General features: G+C 32.4%; 2 protein-coding genes across 3 annotated transcripts in view; both read left to right on the forward strand.

Annotated features, from left to right (window-relative positions):
* LOC120767228 (bone morphogenetic protein receptor type-1B) overlaps positions 1-23,045 on the forward strand; it is a 239,536-nt gene that overhangs the window by 157,865 nt on the left and 58,626 nt on the right. The window contains exon 1 of one of the 2 annotated variants that reach the window (XM_040093054.1): positions 2,270-4,325. The exons of the other annotated variant lie outside the window; for it this stretch is intronic. Coding sequence (XP_039948988.1) covers positions 4,292-4,325 — 34 coding nt within the window. The 5' untranslated portion in view covers positions 2,270-4,291. Of the gene's footprint in view, positions 1-2,269; positions 4,326-23,045 lie in introns of those variants that run through there. 2 annotated transcript variants of the gene reach the window in all.
* LOC120767230 (protein disulfide-isomerase-like) lies at positions 13,456-13,976 on the forward strand. The gene has a single exon (XM_040093057.1). It carries the CDS (start codon positions 13,506-13,508, stop codon positions 13,917-13,919), a length of 414 nt encoding a protein of 137 aa, XP_039948991.1. The 5' UTR covers positions 13,456-13,505; the 3' UTR covers positions 13,920-13,976.

Below are 23,045 nucleotides of genomic sequence, written 5' to 3' on the forward strand. Positions count from 1 at the left end.
ATATTTACACGAGCATAAATAAGTTTTTGTTGGATACTCCGAGTCACATTTGGTACTCGCTGACTTATCAGTTGGCGTAAATCGCTTGGGAGCGTTTATGCTCCACTCTTGCACTCACTCTCATATTTCTTTCTGTGTGTGAGTGTTTCGAGATATTTGGGAGCCACAATGTTTTTGTTGCTGCGCTCAAAACTTGTTTGGCGCAGAGAGCGGCATTTGTTGCTCCTTTTAATGGAATATGCTCGCGCTCATATTTTCTCATGGTGTTTTGGATACATGCAGAAAAAATCAGTTAGTCTTAATAAGGTCTTCTATGTTATTTTTTTATTTAAGTCTTTTTATTTATATTTATTTTTTTAATTTTTTTTATATTTATGTTTTTATTTGTTATTTTATATTTTTCTTTTTATTTATTTTTATCATTTTTGTACTTATAACGACATTTTCAATAAGAGATATGGGATCTCATTCTTTATTCCTATGAAAGTACATTTGATGCCATTATGTATAGAACTCGATTTCTTTAGACCATAAACCTGACGTAGCCTCACAGAAAATAGTATAACGGCGACAAATCGCACGACTGAGGCGGCCAATTAACTGGGCCATTTCGTGAGATAACGTAACGTGAGTTCATCAAAATTGGTTTTCAATAAATCGACTGTGACATTCGCTGTGTGGCTTGTGGCGCCATCCTTTTGGAACCACATATTGTCCAAGTCCATATCATCCAATTCGGACCAAAAATATACGTGTATCATAAAGAGAACAGAAGAAGTACGACCCAATGACGCCGCCGGTCCATAAACTGCACAAAACCATAATTCTTTCGGTATGCAATGGTAACTCATGGAGTACATGTGGTTTGCTGCCTGACTAATAATGCATATTTTGCTTATTGACGAAGCCATTTAGCCAGAAATGAGTTTCATCGCTGAAGATGATTTTTCGATGAAAATCCGGATCATTTTCGAGTTGTTGCTCAGCCTAATTCTCGAACATACGACGGTTCTGGTGGTCAAGAGGCTTCAGTTCTTGCATCAATTTGATCTTGGAAGGATGTAGGTCAAGATCTTTTCGCAAAATTCGACACAACGACGTCATAGAGATGCCCAATGCAATATTGTCGACAGTACGGGCACTTTGTCTAATTGGCGCGGCAACATTTTGTACTATGCCAGTGGATTCAAATTTTTCCACTAGACGCTCAATTGTGGATATGACAGGACGATTATGACGAATATATGTACGTAGCGCTCTTAAAGTTGAGGCCACTGACTCCGAATTTAGGTAATAAATTTTAGTAATTTCGACTCGTTGTTGAATCGTTTATGTTTCCATGATGAATTATAAAACGTTACTGAAGAGATTTGTCAAAAGAGCGTTTGCTGTCCGGTCTACTTTTTTTAGCGTCCTTATTGAAAGACGCGTTAAATTTTGTCCATTTGACGTAAACTGGATAACGGGGAACATTTTTTAATTTTCCTATTCAAATTAAAATCCTTGTATTTAAATTTTTTGTCGAAGGAAACTTGGCAGAAAAAGTGTGTTTTAAAGTAAAAAAGTAAAGTAAAAAAAAAATATTTTAATTTTAGACGCTTTTTGATGCAATAACCTCCTTTCCAACGTAGTTTTAAGACCTCTACTATTTAAAGTGAATATGAAATATTTTTTATTGTGTAGTTTGTTTACTTTGTAACGCTCCCAATTTTGGGGCGAGCGCCAATATTATGGTCGCCTTGCTCTGAACAGAGAGAACGAAGATTTAAACAAAAATTACGCTCTTTGTAATGAATAACCGAATTCGGCGCATTGAACCGACCGGCCTAGCTCTGCTGACTTGACTGTTCGCTGGCCTATGCAACACGCTGTTGTTCTTGGTGTTTTTGCCTTGCCTTGCCTTGGTGTGGTATCTGCTGTATGAGCAAAAGAAAAGCAAGTAAATGAATAAAAATGATTTGAGTTCGTACGTATGTTTGTGCGCGTATATGGCGGTGACTGCTGAGCATTCGGTTTGTTGTGATGAGATTGCTGCCTGTTGCATTCAGTACCTGATATGTCGTACGTGTGAAGTGACGTATCTACCGGTAGTTTTGTAAGCGAAGGCAACTCGTCGCGAACGTTTAAAGATTTTTTAAGAACAAATTTCAACTCTTAACACGAAAGGGCTGATAATCTTTACGAAAGTGTAATTTTGTTTAGCGGAAAAATACGAAAAGTTAAGCGTGTGTTTGAAATTAATAAATGTTTAAATTTATATGAATTTATGAAATTTGTAAAGCAAATAATTTCAACGAAATTTCCAAGCCAATTTTCGAGTGGAAAATAATTGAATGTTTTATTGTGTGTTATTTTTGACTACAAGCGACGTGTTAGTAAATAATTTTATGCTACAAATTTATAAATAACTGCAACGCATTGTTGTTTGTGGTGTCTAAACTGTGCGTGGCTCTGTAATGCAGCACAAATAGCGTAATGCCCGAATTCTTTAAGTTCAATGAAACAGATATTTATTTCGTGTGTATTTTATCAGTTTGAGATATAAAAAGTAAGCGCGCTAAAGCTGACAGCTTTTTTTCACCACTCTGTGTATGCGCAACAAAGCTGCGACGATTTGACGTGTGTTGTTGTGTTATATATTTTTTTGCTTTTATCAGCGAGCGCGTGTAATTGACAACAACAAAAAACGTATGTTAATTATAAATTGAACGAATGTGTATAGAAAATGTACATAAATAAATAGTAAAATAAATATATTTACGATTCAGTTCATATTACAAAACAAATACGCGAGCTAACGGCATATTTGACATTGCGTTGAGCAGGAAATATGCTTGTGGCTTATGACTAAACGCAAATTGCGAGCAACATATGGAGCAAAAGTAAAATCCAGCAGCAAAATACCACACTACCGTTAAATAAACCGAACACCACCGAACCGATCGGGCAGGCACGAGTTCCAACTACACTTGGATTAAATTTCACCTGATTTGTATCGTCACCTTTCGCCTATAATTAAACTCAACGTGATCACGCGCTCACACTACGCTACGTAGCGCATTAACCAAATTGCAATACGCAGAAAACAACAACAACAAGTAAAGAATTAAAAACAAAAAATTCTCACTGACATCCTTTGGCGCACATCCATCACAGCCGCCAACTACACAAATCCGCTTAAGAGCTGTGAAATAAGTGCGGCGTAACAGCAACGAGTAGACGGCAGCCGACAGACAGTAAGCTGCAGGCGAGAAGTTGTGCAAAAAAATACGAAAACCAAAACAACAACAGCAAGGAGTTGAAGGAGCTACGGGGCTTGTAAGCGCATAACAGATTCGCGCAAAAGACCCATAATTTTAGTGACGCCACACAATCGTCGACCTTCCGACGTCGCGCCTCCTCATACGCCGGCAACGCCAAACTCATCATCAGCATCTCCGGCAACAAGAGCAGCAGCACCGCCACCGCAGCCACTTGAAGCCGGCGACCTTTTCGTTAGCCGCTTATAAGCGTGTGCACCTTTTGTGAGGTTACCCTGTGTCTTTTTTGTTATAACTGATCTTCGGACGTACGTACGCTCGCCAAACGAGAATACGAGTACAAGAGCCAGCATCAGCGTTGTCGCCAGCCTGATCTTAGTTGTTTTTGTTGTTGTTAGTGTTGCAGTTATTGCTGTGATTATTATTGTGTGCTGCGCGCGGCCGCCTATTGTTGATCACTTTAAGCTGTCGTTCGTTAAAAATTATTGTTGTTGTTATTGTGCTTGCCTTTGGATTCCCTCAACTTGAGCGTAGCGAACCTTGGCCGATCGCACGGCCATACAGCAATACATACAGACAGACAGACATTTATTTATGAGCGCAGCTCTCGTATTTTAAACGGTGGCGACGATCTTCCGCGCTGCACGCCTGTAACTATTCTACAAAACAACAACATACGCACACACATAAGTGTTATTGCCATGCTTCAGCAGTAGTTGTTGTTGTATTTGGTGTTTTGGACATTCGTTCTGTGAAGGTGCAGCAGCCGCTTGGCAGTTAAAAAACAAAAAAAGACGAAAACAAAGCGTGGCAGAAGAACAGCAGAAAGACAAAAAAGAATTAGAGAGGTCTGTGGACCCATTAATGTTGTTGTTGTTGTTGCGTAGTCTTCATAAAAGATTTTAAAGGCCAGCTTGTTGTAGAGCCTGTTGCAGGCGATCACAGCAAAGCCAAAAGGAAGCGAAAACAGCCGAAAGGAGAAAGAGAACGAGAACGAGCAGCAGCCACAGTCGCAGTCACAGTCGACAGTAATGGCGCCGAAATCCAGAAAGAAGAAGGCACATGGTAAATAATAATAATAAATTTTAATCTGTTTTTATGCGCTTTTCGTTCAACCTTCAGACATACTTACCAGACACATACATATGTTCTTGTTTGGTTGCCTTACTCGTTAAATTCTTAGTTTTCTTACTTAAGATATTTTTTAAATAATTTTTGCATTTTGTTTTTGCTTTCCGCTCTTCTCTGTTTTTACCGTCCATTTGTTTGAATGCATTTTTTCGCATTTTTCTTAATTGTCATTTCATATTTCGTTCATAATTATCAGATTCCAATGTGACCACGGAAGAATGCCACAAATTAATGCCCGATTTAGTGTGTTTTTATTGTTTTTCTTTAAAATTAACGAATACCTGTCTATAAAGGATTTTTATTGTTTATACTTACCAGGTATATTCCTTGGCAGCATTTCAATTTCGAATATTACTTCGAATAAAATTTCTGAGGTAGGGCTTCAAAGACATTGACTGCTTGATCGGTAATTTCAAAAGAAGAAGCAATTCTTTTCATAATAGTCTCACATATTTGCTCTCTTTCCGATCAGACCTAAGACCTGATTAGGTTAAGTTAAGAGGTCGACCCTAACAGGGATCTCACTTGGACAGCATTCCGTTTTGGCGCCTAAAACTAGTGTATAATTGATCATCTGAAATCGTCGATCGATAATGCGCCTTTTGTCTATGAAAAAAAATTGTTAAAGTGGTTAATGTCAGTTTGGTTATGTCTCTTGGTTCGGCCAAAGTAAGACTATCGACTTGTTTCAACTTTAGCCATAGGAGAAGGAAGAGCCTGTGTATAACATTCTTCCATACAACTCAGACAACATACTAGGTCCGAAATGATTTTCATACTTACTTGAAAAATTGTGATGTGTTGGTGGTCTTTAGCGGGGTATAAATTAAGTTCTTCCAAAAGGACTGTGAGGCATTTATGTTTTCAAGGATACCAATACTTATTGGTCTTTCTCAGCGAAGAATTCATCACAACTCATTGAATCAAAACCATAACGTCCATATTTAGACTTGGAATCAGGCGAATTCTTTTTCGAATCTTCATAAAGTAATAACTCCGTGCGCTTAGCATGCGCTGGTCGAAGACCAGCTCCTGTGCGACAGTAAATTCCTTTTTGCATAGAGTACCATGCTGGAGATCTACTGAACACTTACCTTTAGCAGAGTTCATCATGTCGCAATTGTAGGAGTTCTTACTGAACACTGCCCAATAGGCATCCATGAGGTAAAGCTAAGAATCTTGACGGAAGCTAGTTGTCACTGTTGTTTGTTGGAGGGTGAGGTGGAAACCTCTAGGGGCTTTCTCTCCATCGTCCAGCCTTTGCACGACTGAAGCTGACACATCTCGGTAGTCTTACTTTCGGCAAACCAGATGACATAGCCGAAACGTCTTAACAAATTTGTGATAGGCCCAAGGTACATTGTTGATTTATAAGGGTCTTATGATCCAATAGAGGAGATTTTAAGTATTATAAATTATCCAAATGAGATCCATGTTGGGATCGACCTCTCAACCTACCCTAACCTAATAACTTGGATAACCTATTAATTGTAAATAGAGTTTCATTTGAAGGTTCGAAATCGTTTGGTTCGTGACAAAACTTATGTGGATGGCTAGTCACAGCAACAATTTTGCAAGTAAAGACATTCTGTTGTCCTCTTGATCTTTGCTGTTGGTCGCTTGAACCTCTCAGGAGTTCGGGGAGCACTGTTCAATCGTTAGCACGTGGACGATTTGAAGGTTCTTCCGGTGCAGGCTGAATCGTAAAAGTATAGGGAGCGCCTTATCCTCAGGAAGGTTCCATTCTTTTGAGTTTAAGGGGTTCAGGATGGTCAACGTTCGTTACCGGCTGGCTTTATTAGTATTTACTTTTCCTACTTATGGTTAGTGAATCAAATATTAGGAATAAATAACTTATGCTTCCAAACGTAATGTATGGAAATCAGCTGTGTGTCTAAACAAGCTCTCAGGGTCTTCGAGTGCTAGCATAATTGAAACCACTCGCTTAAGTTGGAAGACGTCCTTTCACGGGAATTATTTCTTTGTAACTTTTAAGAGCAATTACTTAAAAACATACTTATGTATATTCACATTCTACATTCACTGCCAAAAAAGCACACAAAATAAAATGCTTTGGCATTGTAAAATTAAAAATTACGATCCCACAGTTATATCAGCCGCCAATAATCTCACGAACCACCGGTGAATGTTAAATTTAATGAAAACCCATAAAATGCTTGAGCGAAAGGTAAGTGATAGTAAATAAAAACAACAACAAATGCTAGGGTTTTTTTTTCAAATCATGCGCTTTAAGCAGTTCAGAAGAAAGAATGGTATTAGACACAAACACTAAAGAAAATAGAGAAAGGAAAATAGAAATATATTTGGGTGTATATGTGCATGATAAATAATGTAGGGAAAAAATACCAAATAATACCAAAACAAATGCACAATCAACGATCATTCGAACCGACAGGCCGTTTAATTCGTTTCGAACCTCGACTTTTCTCAATGCTTACTATTCAAATGTACAACAATAATAAATAGCATACACACGGGAAAATACAATAGGTAGAGTAAAGGTAAGGCAATACCAAATTCTTAATCTCGATTTGTTATGGTCGTGCTGAGCATAAAAACTAAAGGTTTAAATGGACAGCAAGCAGTGGATTTGTAATAATATGCTTTATTTTGCGCGATTTCTTTTTTCTTACATTCGTTCTTTATTAGCAATACAATTATTTCGAGCCGAGTGGTCAATGGTTGTGGGATTTACAAAGAAAAAGACATGTATTTGTTGTTAAATATCATTTATTTCATTTACATATAGTGTGGTGGAGTAAAATAGTAACACGATTGTGAATGTAATCAGCAATAATAATTAAAAATTATAATATTTTTTAGAATTTTTTTGATAATTATTGTTGTTTTTTATTGTTATTGTTGTGAACTTTTTTAATTTAATTTTTTTGGTGGTCTCGATGATGGTTTCAATTATGTTAACATATTTCTTTTATTATTTTTTACAAAATATTTTTGAAAGGAAAATTTGAAATGAATATTAAATAAAGATATCGTATTTTTTAATGTTTGTTACGGTATTTGTTTTAATATTTAATATTTTTAATTTTGTTTTAAATTTGATTATTTCTTTTCATTTTTTTATATTTAATATTGATAGGTTTTTAATTTTATTATTATTTGTTTTATTTCATTAATTATTATTTTTTATTTAATTTGATTAATTATTTGTTAATTGGAATAAAATAAATATATTTTTTAGTCTTTTCGGCATATTTAATTTGCACAAAATCAGTTTTCACTTCGTCTTTCACTTCCTGTTACTATATTTCACATAATTTTTTATCAGTACTTTGTAATATTACTTGATTTCTGATGTTTTTTTTACACCCTAGTGTAGATTAGATACTGTTTTTAAGCTATTTATCAAAAACACTTAAATTTTAAAAGGATTGATAATGTTGTTCAACACTGTACTCATATCACGAGTACAATATCATATCATTTATTAAAAAAAAAACCTTTGTTAAAAATAAAAAAAAATATATCTGCCAAAAAAACTAAAAATAAGTGTCATTCGACACCAGTTTATATCTTCAAAATCAAACATACGCACTACATATAATATGTATGTATGTATGTATGTGTAATATATTTTCTACTATACCACATACATTTATAATTTTTTCTCACTATATCATTACGTGTTTGTTAAATATTCCTACACACATATTTCAAAAAAGTAACAAAGTATCGTCCTTTCCCAACATTTGCCACAATGCACAAAATTACGTCTTACAAAGTGCCATTTCTTGTACTTATTTGTATGTTACTCATGTTACACACGTTCGTTCGATCAGTCGCCCGATCGCTAGAACGCTCGCCAGCACGACCCGCCGTTGAGATTCTACGATTTGATAAATTGAAATGCGTGTTTGTTATAACGAACACATCCTGTTCTCCAAACAAACTGCATGTTTTTGTTGTTTTCGTAAGCGTAATGCAGTTATGCGTTTGTTGTTGTTGTTGTACTTCACACTGGGGAATTGTAATTTACTATTTTGCCTTTGAAAAATGTAAGGATCCAGCTGGAGTGATACTAAGATTTTGTTATTGTGACTCAAAGTAGTGAAGTGATTTAATCTTTAGAATTTTTAATATTGAGTTGGAAGTTTTGTATATTTGTTGTTGTTGTAAGAGTTTTAGAATGGTGGTAATATTTTTTGAAAAAAAATTTCAAATTTTTCATTTGATTAACAATGAAATATTTTTTGCTATTTTTTTGAAAGTGTAAATATTATCGATAAACAGTTAACGACATTTATAATCGGGTGTTTAAACGTTTGGCAGATATACTACGAGTATGCGTACAGGCGCACAATTAATTTAATGTGTTATGTGTACTTACACCTGAATTTTTTATTATTTAGTTTCTCATAAATTTATAAAAATTAAAATACAAAATATTTAAATATAGTATATATATATAATACATATATTCATATTATTTATAACACTAAAATCAATTTGTTTTGTTTCTTTTTAGGTAAGTTCAACTGAAAGTAAACAACTTATTCTTACATGAATTAAGTATATGCGGACTGAGAAACATATTTTTTGAAATGTAAGTTGCAAAAACAAAAAAATAATAGAAACCAAAATTTCTATAATGATTTTAAAATGAATCTTCACCTGAATTTTTCACTTGTTTACAGCATAAAATATTAACAAATGTTGCCGGTTTTTAGGATTTCAGTCATTCCCGTCGAACAAGTTGCTTCTGAGATCACTATTTCGTTGCTCTATCAATTCACATACTTTAATTTTATAACCAGCTGTTGCAATCGAAACGCTGTCTTGTTTCTCACAATGTATTCTTTACAAAATTAATATAAAAAGTACGTAGATGCATGTAAAAGCGTATCTGGCGTATATTGTACTTTTCCAACTCAGATAAGCATTGTAACTTGCTTTCTATAGACATATTCGGTAACGCATACAAAACTCTCAAAGGTGTTTCCAATTGTGTCATAAATACGCCACAGGTGATCACTGAACGAGATTTTCTTTTGAAGAACAGTCTTCACTTGTGCTCGTTGCCCTAAATCATCTGTTCGCCACAGGTACCGAATTGCATAAATCTTTCTAATAGTGTACACCTACAAAAGCGTGAGGATTTTGTATTCTATATAATATTGTGCACGCTGTTTTACGAATTGTTTACAAAAAAATTAATATAAAGAGACAAAAGCGCAGAACATCTGTTTTAAAATGCTATATCTGTTCTAATTTATGGCTGTTTTGTATTAGAAAAAATTGAAGCGCTAAGAAAGTCAATAAGATTCTCTTCTAATGATGTGCATTTTCATTTTTTTCGGTAAAATTTATGCACATTTTTTCTTCACGCTGAATTTTGTCATAATATGTTCGCAGCCTTATGAGACTTTCAGCGTTTCACTCTTATCAGTTATCGACTTTCGATATTATCGTTCTCATCCATATAGTGTTTTATGTACTCGGTGGTTAAATAATTTGTGTAAATATAAATTTCAACGTATTTTGAAGTGACTACATTTTTTTTAGTGAATTTAATACACATTTGAAAGTTTTTAATTCAAATCGAAATATTTTAATGGAATTATTGCACTTTGCGCTCACACTTTTATTGCAGCAGTTTGGTATGTTGCTTTTATATGTACTGTTCTCATTTATATTTTTATAATTGTATTGATTAGCTCATTTTAACTGCCAATAACGTCTGTTATGCTATTATATTTATTGTTACCTCTTATCGACCGGTTTTTTCATATTTCTAAATATTATCTGATAAACCTAGGTTTTTAGTTTGCCAATAAAGTTGTGTGACTGCCAACCCTTCAAAACCCGATCAACCAAACCCGATATTTTCCTAGAAAAGGCGTACTGATTACAATAGCTATCAGTTGTATAAAAATAATTGTAATAAATTTGCGTTGCGCAGGGTTTCCTCACATATTTTAATGCTTTTATTAGTGTTCATATTATTTATGATGTTTTGAATGTGTCGCTGATGCGTAATCTTATCTAAGAAAAGGTAAATAAATGTGTGAGCGAAATATTGTTATTATTTTTTCTCTTGGCATAATGTATGAAACTATGGCATAGCATATACATATGTATTTATTTATCGCAGAGCGTTACGCTATATTTTCAGACCAGTTTATCGAAAACAATAAAGTCGCAACTTTGAACGTTTGACTGTTTTCATTATTGCGGGATATTGGTAGAAGAAAAAGTATTTATGAATATATGTATGAATTGGGAAAATTATATGGGACTGAGGCACTTCTATAGCGGTGCGACATTTTTATATATTTTTCTTGCGAAAAATTTTAAAAATATTTTTTCTGCGTACGAATTTTAAATTCTAAAACTAGATTAAGTTATAAACCAGCTGAGTTCGTTGTTTTGTCGATATTTGTCTATTATTGGATTGATTCGTTGAGTACTACATTTCTTCCCATCAATATTTATTTGCACTAAATATTTGTTTCTAAATTATTATTTTTAAAATTTCTTTAGTGGTTGAAAATTTCTTTTCAATTCATTTTTTATATTGTTTTATTTCATACTTATTTTCTTTAATTGATTTTATTGAAACAAATAATAGCTAAAGATTTTCAAAATTAATAATTTTCTCGTTTTTAATTTTTTTATTTCTAATTTTTTAATAAATTTTTATTTTTTTCATAAATTAATTTTTTGATAAGTTTCTGATCTAATGCTAAAATTTGATATATATTTTTTGTATATTTTGTTTTGTTTTCATTGTTTTAATTTAATTTTATTGAACGAAATAATAGCTAGAGATTTTCAAAATTAAACATTTTCTTATATCTGATTTTTTAATTTTTAATTTCTCAGCAAATTTGAAAAAATATTTTTTTGTAAACTAAGTTTTTTTGTTTTTTTTGGTAAAATTTTATATTTTTTTTAGTATATTTCTTTAATTTCCTATATTTTTAATTTAATTTAAATCTATTGAAAAAATGATTGGATAAATATGTTATAAAATTAAATACTAGCTTATTTCTGATTTTTTTAATTTTTAATTTCTTAGTAAAAACATAAAAAAATTGTTTATCAAATAAAAACATTTCATTTATTAAATAAAGTGTTCAAGCTGTAAATATATTTATTCAGTACATTAATTGTATAAATTTCGTATCTGAAAACAATCTAAATAATTAATAATTAATTTTAGATTTTGTGTTTTTTAATATTGTATATTTATTTTGTATTTACACTATTAACTTATATTAATTTTATTAAAAAATTGCCTATAAGATTTTTTCTAAATCTAATTATATTCTTATTGATTTTGATTTTTTATTTTTAGTTTGTCAATTCTTTTTTATTAAACTTTGTGCTTTACTATATTTTTACGCTTTTTATTTTAATGCTTATTTTTTTTTATAAATCAACTATTTTTATCTTCATTTCTCAATAAATTTAATACATTATTTACTTTGTTGTATTTGAATACCTTTTTTTGTAAATTTTTTGATTTGATAAAAACATTTTTTTTGAATTTTTTTTTTATATTTAATTTTTCATTTCTCAATACATTTAAATATATATTTTGCTTCTTTATATTTTTATTCTTTTTTTTGTAATATTTTTTATTTGATAGATAGTTTTTGGTTGTATTTTACTTCAATTGTTTTTTTAGTTTTTATTTTATAATTTTTATTTTTAATTTCGCAATAAATTAAATTTATTTTATTATTTTTATAATATTTTTTTATAATATTTTTTCTATAATATTTTTTTTTATAATTTTTTTTTTATAATATATTTTATTATTTTCTATATTTTTATTTTTTTTTTTTTTAATTTGAATTTTTATTATTTATATATTTTAATTTTTAACTTCGCATTTAAATTAAATAAGTTTTCTTTTGTAATTTTTCTATATTTTTTTTGTAATAATGTGTTTTTTTAAATTTATTTTTTCCTTTCAACAATTTGTGTATTTAAACCCAGCTACTGGTGCTGCTATCAATTGTACTCTTCGCGCATAATGCAATTCTCATTCAAGCATCCGCCCATAAATCAAAATCTCTCCAAACAATAAACGTCATCGCTCACATTTCATATAGCCATACAAACATACATATGTACGTAATTATATATTTTTCAAACGTTTTGCTCATTTCGTACGTTTTGCAAATTTTAATAAGTAACTTTTTTTGTTTGCATTAAGTCGTCATGCTGTGCTGTCTTCCGCTCCAGCCACACACACTTGCCAAGTTGCTTCGATAACACACCTCAGTTCACCATACTCGTGACTTTTATCATACAGACATGTACTATATATCGATTATTTTTCGCTTGTTTATTTGCGTTTCGTGTTTGTCACTTTACCAGTAGCTAATTGCTTAAGTGACTGCCACGTCCGTCCAGTCCGTCCGGCAGTCGATACGGTAACTAATAATGTCAGCAATTTCTGTCTGTCTGTCTGTACGTATTTTGTGTTTTGTTTTCACCTTCGATTGTGCTATGGCATGGCAGTAAGTTGAGTGGTAGTCGCATAATTTGTCGTCATTATTAATGCTTAATCAGTAATTACCGCAAGCCAACATACGCATAATTAATTACAGCTGAAAAAAACGCTAAGCGCGGAGCTGAAAAAAAAATTAAAAATATATGTGTGATCAATTTTCACTCGTGTGCAAATATTTATGCCTATTCCTGTTTTTTACACAAAAAAATATAATTTATACGTTACACTTTACGCTTTAATGTGTTTATTCGACGTTGCTTGTATTTGCTCTCGTGCGTAGTTCGCATATTTTTGCAAAATAATCGCTGTGTTTACTGTTTTAAAGAGGTCATTGTCTCTTATTGGCTGCGAAAGAATAAAAAATGAGAAAAAATTAATTTTCATGTAATATTTTTTGACAAAAGTAGCGTAAAATGCTGAGAAATTACATTAAAACTGCTTAGCTGTCATTTTAGTGGCGAACGCCGGTGCCTTATAAATGGATTTAAACTTAATCGCTTCGTATATTTCACGAAGTAGCGCATAGGCCGGCATAGCGTACAGTTGAGACTTGATTTTTAATCAATAAAGTTAGGGAAATCTGTGACTGAGTGCTTTCATTGAATATAATGATTATGAAGTTCCTAATTTCTTCACTGCTACTGTTAGCTGTCGCAACAACGCTTGCATACGTCACTGAAGAAGAAGTGCCAAATGAAGATGGCGTGCTTGTGCTGACCACCGCTAATTTTAAGCGTGTCATAGAAGCCAATGATTTTGTCTTGGTAGATTTCTACGCACCATGGTGCGGTGCTTCCATCGCGCTTACACCCGAATTCGCTAAAGCAGCGCAGTTTTTAGCTGAGTGGCGTTCGCCCATCAAGTTGGCCAAAGTCGATGTGACCGTCTCGAGCGAGTTGGACACATATTTCCAATTGCGACAATATCCCACCATGAAGTATTTCCGTCGTGGCGTTCCCTTTGAATATAATGGCGGTTATCGGGCAGCTGATATTATTGCATGGCTTAATGCAGTGCAATGAGAAAAGAATTAGAAATATTAAATATTAGTTTTTATTTAAATTAACCCATTTTTTATATGCTATAAAATAAAATTTTCCATTTGCTTAATTTGTGTTTTATTTTGACAGCAAACCGGAAGCAACTTAATGCCATATCCGTTATAAACCCGTGAAATTATCCAAAACCACAACCAATTATATACTTATAAACAGTCTTTTTAAGTCCGCTGAGATATCCAGCGTTGCCATAAAAGTCCATTCAATCATATCAAATTTTCTCAAACTCTCAAACACACTCGTTTTGGCGTGCGGTCGCACTGCAATCATAACTGTTGTCCAAATAAATCTGTAATATGAGCGTGTGTAAATAATATTATTTTGACAAAAAATGTCAGCTACTGTTCAGCAAATGCAGTCAGTCGGCGGTTTCAATGACCATTTCAGGCTTTAACGCTTCGTATCCAACTCATGCGCCGATCCGATCGGCAATCAAAGTCGTCGCTGAAGTGTGCCAGTCCGTTATGGTTTGTGTTGTGATGCTTTGATGAGTTTTGCTGCCATTTAGCGTTTGTCAGTTTGTTTTGATTTTGTTGTATTTTTTTGTTTTTTTTTCCTTATCATTTGATTCGTTCATTTTTTGCCGGTCGTATGTGCTTGCAATTAAAATGAAGCGCTTAGCTTAAATTCAATCGTCGCTTGGCAAAATGTGTTCAAATGAGTGAATCAAGTAATTGCCGGACAGTTTGACAGTCGTGGGACCAGCTGTCGCCAGTGCTGTGCCACTGTTTTGCAGCAGCGAAAATAAAAGTTAAAGCTTATTATTATTGTTGTTGTCATTAATTGAATTGTAGGCCAATAAGTAGGCATTAAGTGTTATGTGTATGTATATCTGTTTGTGTTTAACGTTTGTGTGTAAACTGTAAGCCGATTTGAAAACGTGCAACAGCAGCTGGCAGCTAGCGGAAGAGCGGTCTTTTTTTGAAACACAGCTGATTTTTTATTTATTATTATTGTTTTTTCAATTCTTAGCAGCAATAATACCAAAAATTAAGCTATAATGCATTTGCATTAAATTTTTTGCCTTTTCGCATGTTTTGACACAATTTCCAACCTCAAACCGGATATAATTTTGAGCTTAGCGAAAATATCTGAAAAGCTTTAAATTTGAAGTAATTATCAGAAATATTATGATAATTGCACAAATTTAAGAAATCCATATGTATACAGCTGTTTGACTGTTTTTTGGCTTTTGCTAGTGAGAGCATCAATTATATCGAAATCGATTACTATCCTTTGTCGGGGTTGCTTATGCCAATTAGAGCGGATTTAATTCAAAATAACTAGGGTTTATTACTGTGTATTTTCTTTTAATATTTTGTGAAAATGAAATGAATTATTTCAAAAATAATACTAAGCTCAACAAAAAAAATATTTGTTTTGTCACTGCTTAAACAAATTTTTTTTTATCAGAAATTAAAGTTATTAATATTAACAGTTTTTGAAATATATAAAAACTATAAAAATTAGATTTCAGAAAAAATATTTTTTTACTCCTTACACTTTTTTTTTGAAATTATTAAATTAATAAAAATTTAAATTTTTTGAAATAAAAAAGTTATAAAAGTTAATTTCAAATAAAAAAACATATTTTTTGTTATCAGAAAAAAAAATTTATTTAGTTTTAATAAAGAGTAAAAATATTTTGTAGTTTACTTATGGAAACATTTTTATTTTACATTTTTGTAAAACATTTTTTTTAAAACCTTTTTTTAATTTCTTTTTATTTTTTTTTTAATTTCTTTTTTTAATTTTAGCTTTTTAATGTTTTAAAAGTTTTTTTTTAATTTCTTTTTTATTTTTTTTTTAATTTCTTAAAAATTTTTTTTATTTAAAAATTTAAGTTTCATTTCTATGTATATAATGTATATATATGTTGCAATATGTATACACATACATGTGATTTCATTTCTTTCAATTTTGTCTGCAACGCGGCTAAAAATTCCTTTTTTACACAGTTCCGCTCTTCTCGCTGAGCGCGGCCGTGCGCGTGTCGTGTCGTCACTAATCACTTTGCTCGTCAGAGTCTCAACTTCTTCGGCTATAAAATAACAAAAATACGTACAAATGGACACACATATATTCTCTGAGTTATTTCTATTTTTGTAGTCGCTGCCTGGAAGTTCATGTTTTTATAGCTCTTATTTTACATCTTGCTTTTATAATTTTTTTTTATTTTTTTCGTATATTTTTTTATGTGCTTCCGATTGTACACTTTGTGTTGCAGTTGTTGTTGTTGCTATTTTACACAGTGTTTATCAAGTTGATGGGTCTTTATTTTGATTAATCATCAACAAATTTCAGCGGAATTGTTATTTTTAAATGCTTTTCATTTAAGAAACAAATTTCGTGCCTCCCAAAGTCAGAGATGCCAGCTTTGTGTGCGTTGTGTTGTGTTGCGAAGGTGTTTTGGCTGATAGTTTTCATTTCATTTTTCTGCTGTTCTGTTTTTGTTTTGTTCATTACAAATTAATGAAGTGAAAATTAGTGTGCGTCACAGTGTAGCTTTTCTGGCAGCACGCGAAAGTGTAAAGCAACAACAATGTCGAGAAATGTTGGAAAATGTAATTAGAACTTTTGATTACTTGTTGTTGACTAGAATTTTGAATAATGAGCGTTGACAGGTCGAGTGAGAGGGACGGGAGGCAAGTAAATGTTAGCATGCAGACGTTTAAGATTAATTATTTGCGCTAAATGATTTTTGAGACTGTTTTTAAACAGACATATTTTAGTTATATAATGTATCTACACAAATGTGTTTCATTAAAGTTTACAAATTTACTTATGTATATACATACATATGTATGTATGTATATATAATTTAAAAAAAGCACCAAAATTTAGGAAAATTTAAATTTGTAAGAAATTATAATTTTTTTTTTTTACATATAACATTTTGTAAAATATTGAAGAAATAAAGAGTTGGATTTACAGTGACAGGTCAAATATATCGAAATCGATTAATTCCTTGGAAGATATTTTTTGTTAGAAACTTTTTTTTTGTAAATTTATTGTATATTTAGAATCTGTTTAATTATACAAAATAGATCGGATTTAAATATTAAAATATTTTTAATGTAAAATAATTATGAAAATAGAAAAATTGAAATATTTTTTTATTAATATAATATTTTGCTTGTTTGTGCAAATTTCTTATTTTCAACACAAAAAAAATAATAATAATAATTTTTTTATTAGAAGATACATTTTTATTTTTTATATTTAAATATAATTTTTAAATCTAAATCTTTAAATTTCACTTCTAAAAATCCAATAAAATTAAAACAATTAATTTATAAACAAAAAATGTGATAATAAATAATTTCCAAAATTTACTAAAAAATTTGTCTAATCATTTCGAAATTTAAAATTTAATATTTACTAACATTATGTATTATTATATAATTACATGACATTAATGTACATTAAAACTATTTTTTTTTTCAAAATTAAGTTAACTGTTATTCTAAAACTCGCAATTATTAAAATTTTTAATATTTTTATGAAGAATAATTTTTTTTTTGAAAAATATTTGATATTAAATGAATTTTCTTTTTCGAAAAAAAATGTTTTTTTTTCGAAATGTTTTTTCAAAACATTAACTTTTAATTATTTTTCGAAAAATAAAATTATATTGAAAAATTTAAATTGTTTTCGAACATTAATTTTTTATTTTATCTAATCATTTCGAGAAAAATGTTAAGACATATTTAAAAATTAGTAATTAGTAATTAATATTTTTGGTCTTTTTTCAAAATATTATTACAAAATATATTAAAAATATTGTTTTTTGAAAATTTTGTCATTTATTTTATTAAGAACGGACAATTATTCAAATATTTTAAAATATTTTATGAAAAATATTTTTCAAAAAAAGAAATTAATTTTTTTCTTTTTTTCGGAAAATGAATGTTTTTTGATATTTTTTTTTTTTGCGAAAAAGTAATTTTTTTAAATAAATATTTTTTCGAACATTTTTTTTTAATTTATCTAATCAATTCCGGAAAAGGTTAAGACAAATTTAAAAATATTTTGTTTTTTTTAAATATATGTATATTTATTTTTTTAATATTAATACCAAATATAATAAAAATATGTTTTTTTTTGAAAATTAAGTTAACCATTATTTATTAAGAAAGGGCCATTACATTTTAAAAATATTTAAATACTTTTTATAAAACATATTTTTTAAAAGAAACTTGAAAAATAAATAAGAATAAATAGGTAAAAGTAAAATTAATGTTTTTGGTATTTTAAAATTTATTTTTTTTTCGAAAAATTAATGCTTTTAATTATAATTATTTTTTCGAAAAATAAAAACTTTATTGAAAACTAGACATTTGTTCGAAAATTAATTATTAATTAAGTTAACCGTTATTTATTGAGAAAGGGCAATAATATATTAAAAATAATTAAATAATTGTCATAAAAAATATTAAAAAAAAACGTGAAAAAAACTATGTAATTACAATTAAATTGTTAATTTTTTTCATAAAATAAATGTTTTTGATCTTTTAAATTTTTTTATGTTTTTTTTCGAAAAATTAATGCTTTTAAATATAATATTTTTTTCGAAAACTAAATACTTTATTGAAAAATAAAAATTTGTTCTAAAATAACTTTTTTAAATTTACTTTTTACAATTTTAAGTTACAAGTAAATTTGAGTTCGTAATAATTTTATTAAAATAATTTAAATGAAAAAAAAAAATCAAGAAATAAATGTTTTGGGGTATTTTTTTTTACCAAAAATTAATGTTTTGAAATATAATTATTTTTTCTAAAAATAATACTTCATTGAAAAATAAATTTTTTTTCGAAAAATATTTTTATAAATTTTTATTTTACAATTTTAAATTGCAAGTAAATCACAAATAAATATGCGTTCATACTTCCTCACGCAGAAATGTATGTTTGTATGTATGTATGCACATTTGTATGTATGTGGGTAATTTTTAATGCGAAACAGCCATAAAAAATCAGCGCTTTGCAGTGAAGCATTTTAACGCATTGCAACGCTTCAAACGCATATCCTGTGAAATATTCACAGTCACAGCGCGCTGTGTTGCATGCGAAATGTGCACACATGTGCATTTATAAATACAACACTAGAAATGTATGTAGGTAATATACATATGTATAAGCACATAAGCAGAAACCGTTTCCAAACAGTTCTTTCTTCTTTTTTATGATTTTTTGCTTTGAGGAACTGCAGTGCAAATCGTAAATCGCAAAAGATGGCAAACAAGAAGCAGCAGAACAGCACATTTTTATGCTCGAAACACATACATACATATCTATAAGAGTGTTTGTTTGTTGTTGGCTCGGCAGATCATTGCACTCATTCAGTTTACAGATAAATTTTATTTAAACAGTTTTCGTTGTTATTGTTGTTTTCTTTTACTGCCTGCTCCAGCACATTCGTCATGCCTTTCATTTTCGGTGCAAAGTCTGCAGCACATTGCAAGCGGTGAAGACCAACCATCCAGCCAGCCATTGCCATTACTTTCTGTCACAGTTCTTAAGACACTGCATTTTTTGGGCGATTTTCTTGTTGTTGCACTTACTTGTGTGCAGACATATTACATACCATGAGTGTATGTTGCTATTATTGTTGTTTGCTTTTTGTCACACCAAGTTGTGATGCGCCTCAAGAGTCTGCTGCGCAACACACACACATACAAACAATCATATGTCTGCTTGAAAGTGTTGGCGTTCGTGGCGGGGCGCTGCAGCTGCTGGTGTCACTCAAAGGCAGCTGGAAGACTTCTTCCTGTCCCTGACTGCTACATATGATACATGTACATTGTGTGTATGTATGTATGTGTGAATTTGTCGGTATCACTTCGAAAATCCGTCCATCCGACACATTTGTATTTTCAGGGTTTGCTTGCTAAAACAACAACAACTATGGCAACGCCGATGGCTTAATTGAGTAAACGAATTTTTTAGCACAAAAGCAATAAGGAAGGTGAAAGGCAGCATTAAAATGTGAAAGAAAGAATCTACAATTTTTTAACACTTTTAAAACTTTTTTGAATATAATTTTTTGTTTTAATTCTTGCTGGTATTTTTCTCTAACGTTTCCTTCGCCCAGAATCCTTCTGGCCATGTAACGTACTAGCATGCGGGACAGTCTGTCTGTCACCGTATTTCGATTTCTGTTTCCTGGCCGGTGTGTTCCGCTTCCTGTTTTCACTCTTCGTGCCCCTAGTGTTGCTCATGGTTCTGTCAGAGGTTCCCCTTCTTGTACTGGCGATTTCGCCGCATGCAGTTGTTCTAGTTTTCTTTCCTTAGTGGGACTAACCTAAAAATGCCCGAGGTGAAGCCTACGCCGATTCCTTTATTAGCCTTGGAGGGTAACGGTTTCGTCACTTTTAGTCCTACACTTCCAGGGATAGATTTGGGTGTCGGTTCCGACATCTCTTCACTTCCCGACTTCCTCTTTTCCTTATTTACTTTTTGTGAAAAATTTATAGTTAAATGGGTCCACGTTCAGAGCCGACAACAGTCCCCGAAAGGTGGTCATCTCTAATGGTTCCAGGTTTGTCTCTCACGAGACCAAAGCGAGGGTTGACACTTGCCCTAATAGCGCAGTTCATTCACAGCCGTACATAACAAAGAGGGAGTCTTCTGATTCAACACCTACTATACCAACTAAATAATGACGTGTCGCAACGTACTCTGAGACTTCCCTCCATGGTTTTAACGGGACGGTGGCAGTTGCGACATTAGTCCACCAGCCATTTCTGCTGAGTGCCACCACAGCATACTCAAAATGTCAGAACCACCAGCCTCCAAGTCTGTAATCCTAAACAAAGTGCATGCTAAAGCTAAATTCTAGTCCAGGAGTCCGTTAGGGCCGCAGGTCATTTAGGGTTAACCAGGATGCACCAGCTCGGAGTCGACCTGTCTTATACCTCGACAAATTACAACTTGAAGCGAAATACCCCAAATTAATACTGGGATTTCTCTAGGTTAGCTTAGGTAGGTTAAATAAAAATGTGAAACCACGAATAGTCCCATTTGGACTGCTAGATGTGCTTGTCCGTTGTGATGTCCAGAACTTCTTAGTACGAATCAAAAAGACTCTCGGTGTGTCTCAATGGGATAGAACCCCGTTATTGCGGTCACGTGAACCTTACTTAGAACACTTACAGTTTTCGACATTTCCGCTGTGGGCAGACACCCAGGCAAGTTTAATATGAAAGCAGCTTGTTGCCACAGCTAATGAGGTCATGCACTTTTTGACTCGCTTTGAACTCACTGCGTATTATTAAATCTGCATTCTAGGCTTATCAGTTCCGAAATTATCTTTAGTTTTTTATGTTTCTACATTTCCGCCGAACCCAGTGATGGTTCTTTGTCGCAGAATCTTCATAACCACTAATTACCTTCAACCGCAGCCAACTTCAAGCAACAACCTACAATTGCCTTGGCTCTTCGTCCGGCGGCGTCCTTCAAATCTTCAACGCTTTTATGTCTCTGTAAATACCATTTAATGCATACAACAATTAATATTTGCCTAGGTAATGACGCAACAACGCTGACCGCGGCACTTGCACCTTCAGCGCTTAAGTACTCCGCGCTCGGTGGCAAATGCATTCAACGCTTGTCTTCGCTTTTTATTGCCGTGCAAGTGAGCAGGCAAAGATCAAAAAGACTCGTATGACCGGTTGGCGTTTTGCTTAGCCGATTCTAATGTTGCCATTTGATTATTACATTTGAGCAGCAACAATAACAGCGAACCTTTTTTTTGTTGTACTCTTCGCTTACGTAAAACAAAATTAACAGCTTTTTATTAATTGCTTATGTGCGCTTTTACCACTTCCTCCACTCTCTCTCTCTCTCTCTCACTGTCCACCTTTACTGGAAGTTTTTGCGTCACTCTTTGCACTGCCATTACGTGCAAATGCAAATTTCTCCCCGCCGCTTGCCACACGGCGGCACAATAATTAACGTGCAACGTGCGCGCGCATTCGCCTTTCATTGCTTTTTACGAGCGCATTAAAGTCAAAGTTAGCATTGAGTGGAAATGGTTAGCGTAAAAAGTTCTTATTGCTAAGCGGCGGCTGGCAAGCGAGTGCAGCAGCTGTGCGGTTAAATGGCGTAACGCGGCTCGGCAGTGCATTATATGAATGTGAAAAGTTTTTCTATGCGGAAAATTATATAAATAAATTCAAAGAAAATATTGTTTCTTGTTATTGTTTGTTTTTCTATTCTTCTAAATGTCTAATATGGTTATTTTTATCAGCCGCTCAGCTAACCGATTGTATAATACAGCGAACGCGACCATTGCGCCTTGGCTACAACTTGTCTATGCCACTTTGTGCGCGTGTTGCGCCCAACTCATGTTCGTGCACATGCATTTAAACGTATCTGCTATTTTTCCAAGTGCTCCGTTCAACGCGATACACCCATTTTTCGCGCAGTCAAGCGGCTAAGCAGGCGGCCACATCCGTTGCGCGGCTGACCATCGCCCACTGCTTGCCGCGCGGCGCAATGCTAGAACGGGCGCGTTGCTTACAGCAACAAAGTGTTTAGGTACAGTGGCTGCAAAACCAAATCAGAGCAACCAAAAATATTCCGCTTGAAGCGAGATGACTTATTTCGGCAATTCTCGTACTCCGTTGGTGAATTAGTTTCGGCTTCTTCTGTATTCTGAGCCAAAGCTTTGTGAAGTTACCGAGCGCGCTTCAAATTTGCTAAAATTTTTAATTTTTAGAGCTTTTCATTATGGGTGTTTTTTTACGTGGCGGGTCACAAACCCAGCGCACAACCCTGGTGAGGGATGCTTCGCCTTCTCACTTTAGCACGCCTTCAAACATATGTTTTTTGGCTACCCAGAGTATTGTTGGACTGAAATCGGAAGTCGTGAGCTGTTTGAGCCATATGTAATAGAATCGTTTTCGATCATTCACAAGGGAATTGCGCTCAGAGAACTTTACTTCTACACATGGCTCCATCGTGGACGAAAATCAACCGCGCTGCTTCATTAATTTTTTCTGCTTCCTTCATTTCTAGTCAATTCAGTTAATAATCATTTCCCAACCTCCCACTTTAGATCCACAGTCCAACGCGCCAACCTAAC

Source organism: Bactrocera tryoni, chromosome 2, assembly GCF_016617805.1.
Source record: "Bactrocera tryoni isolate S06 chromosome 2, CSIRO_BtryS06_freeze2, whole genome shotgun sequence".
In the NCBI taxonomy this organism is placed as follows: domain Eukaryota; kingdom Metazoa; phylum Arthropoda; class Insecta; order Diptera; family Tephritidae; genus Bactrocera; species Bactrocera tryoni.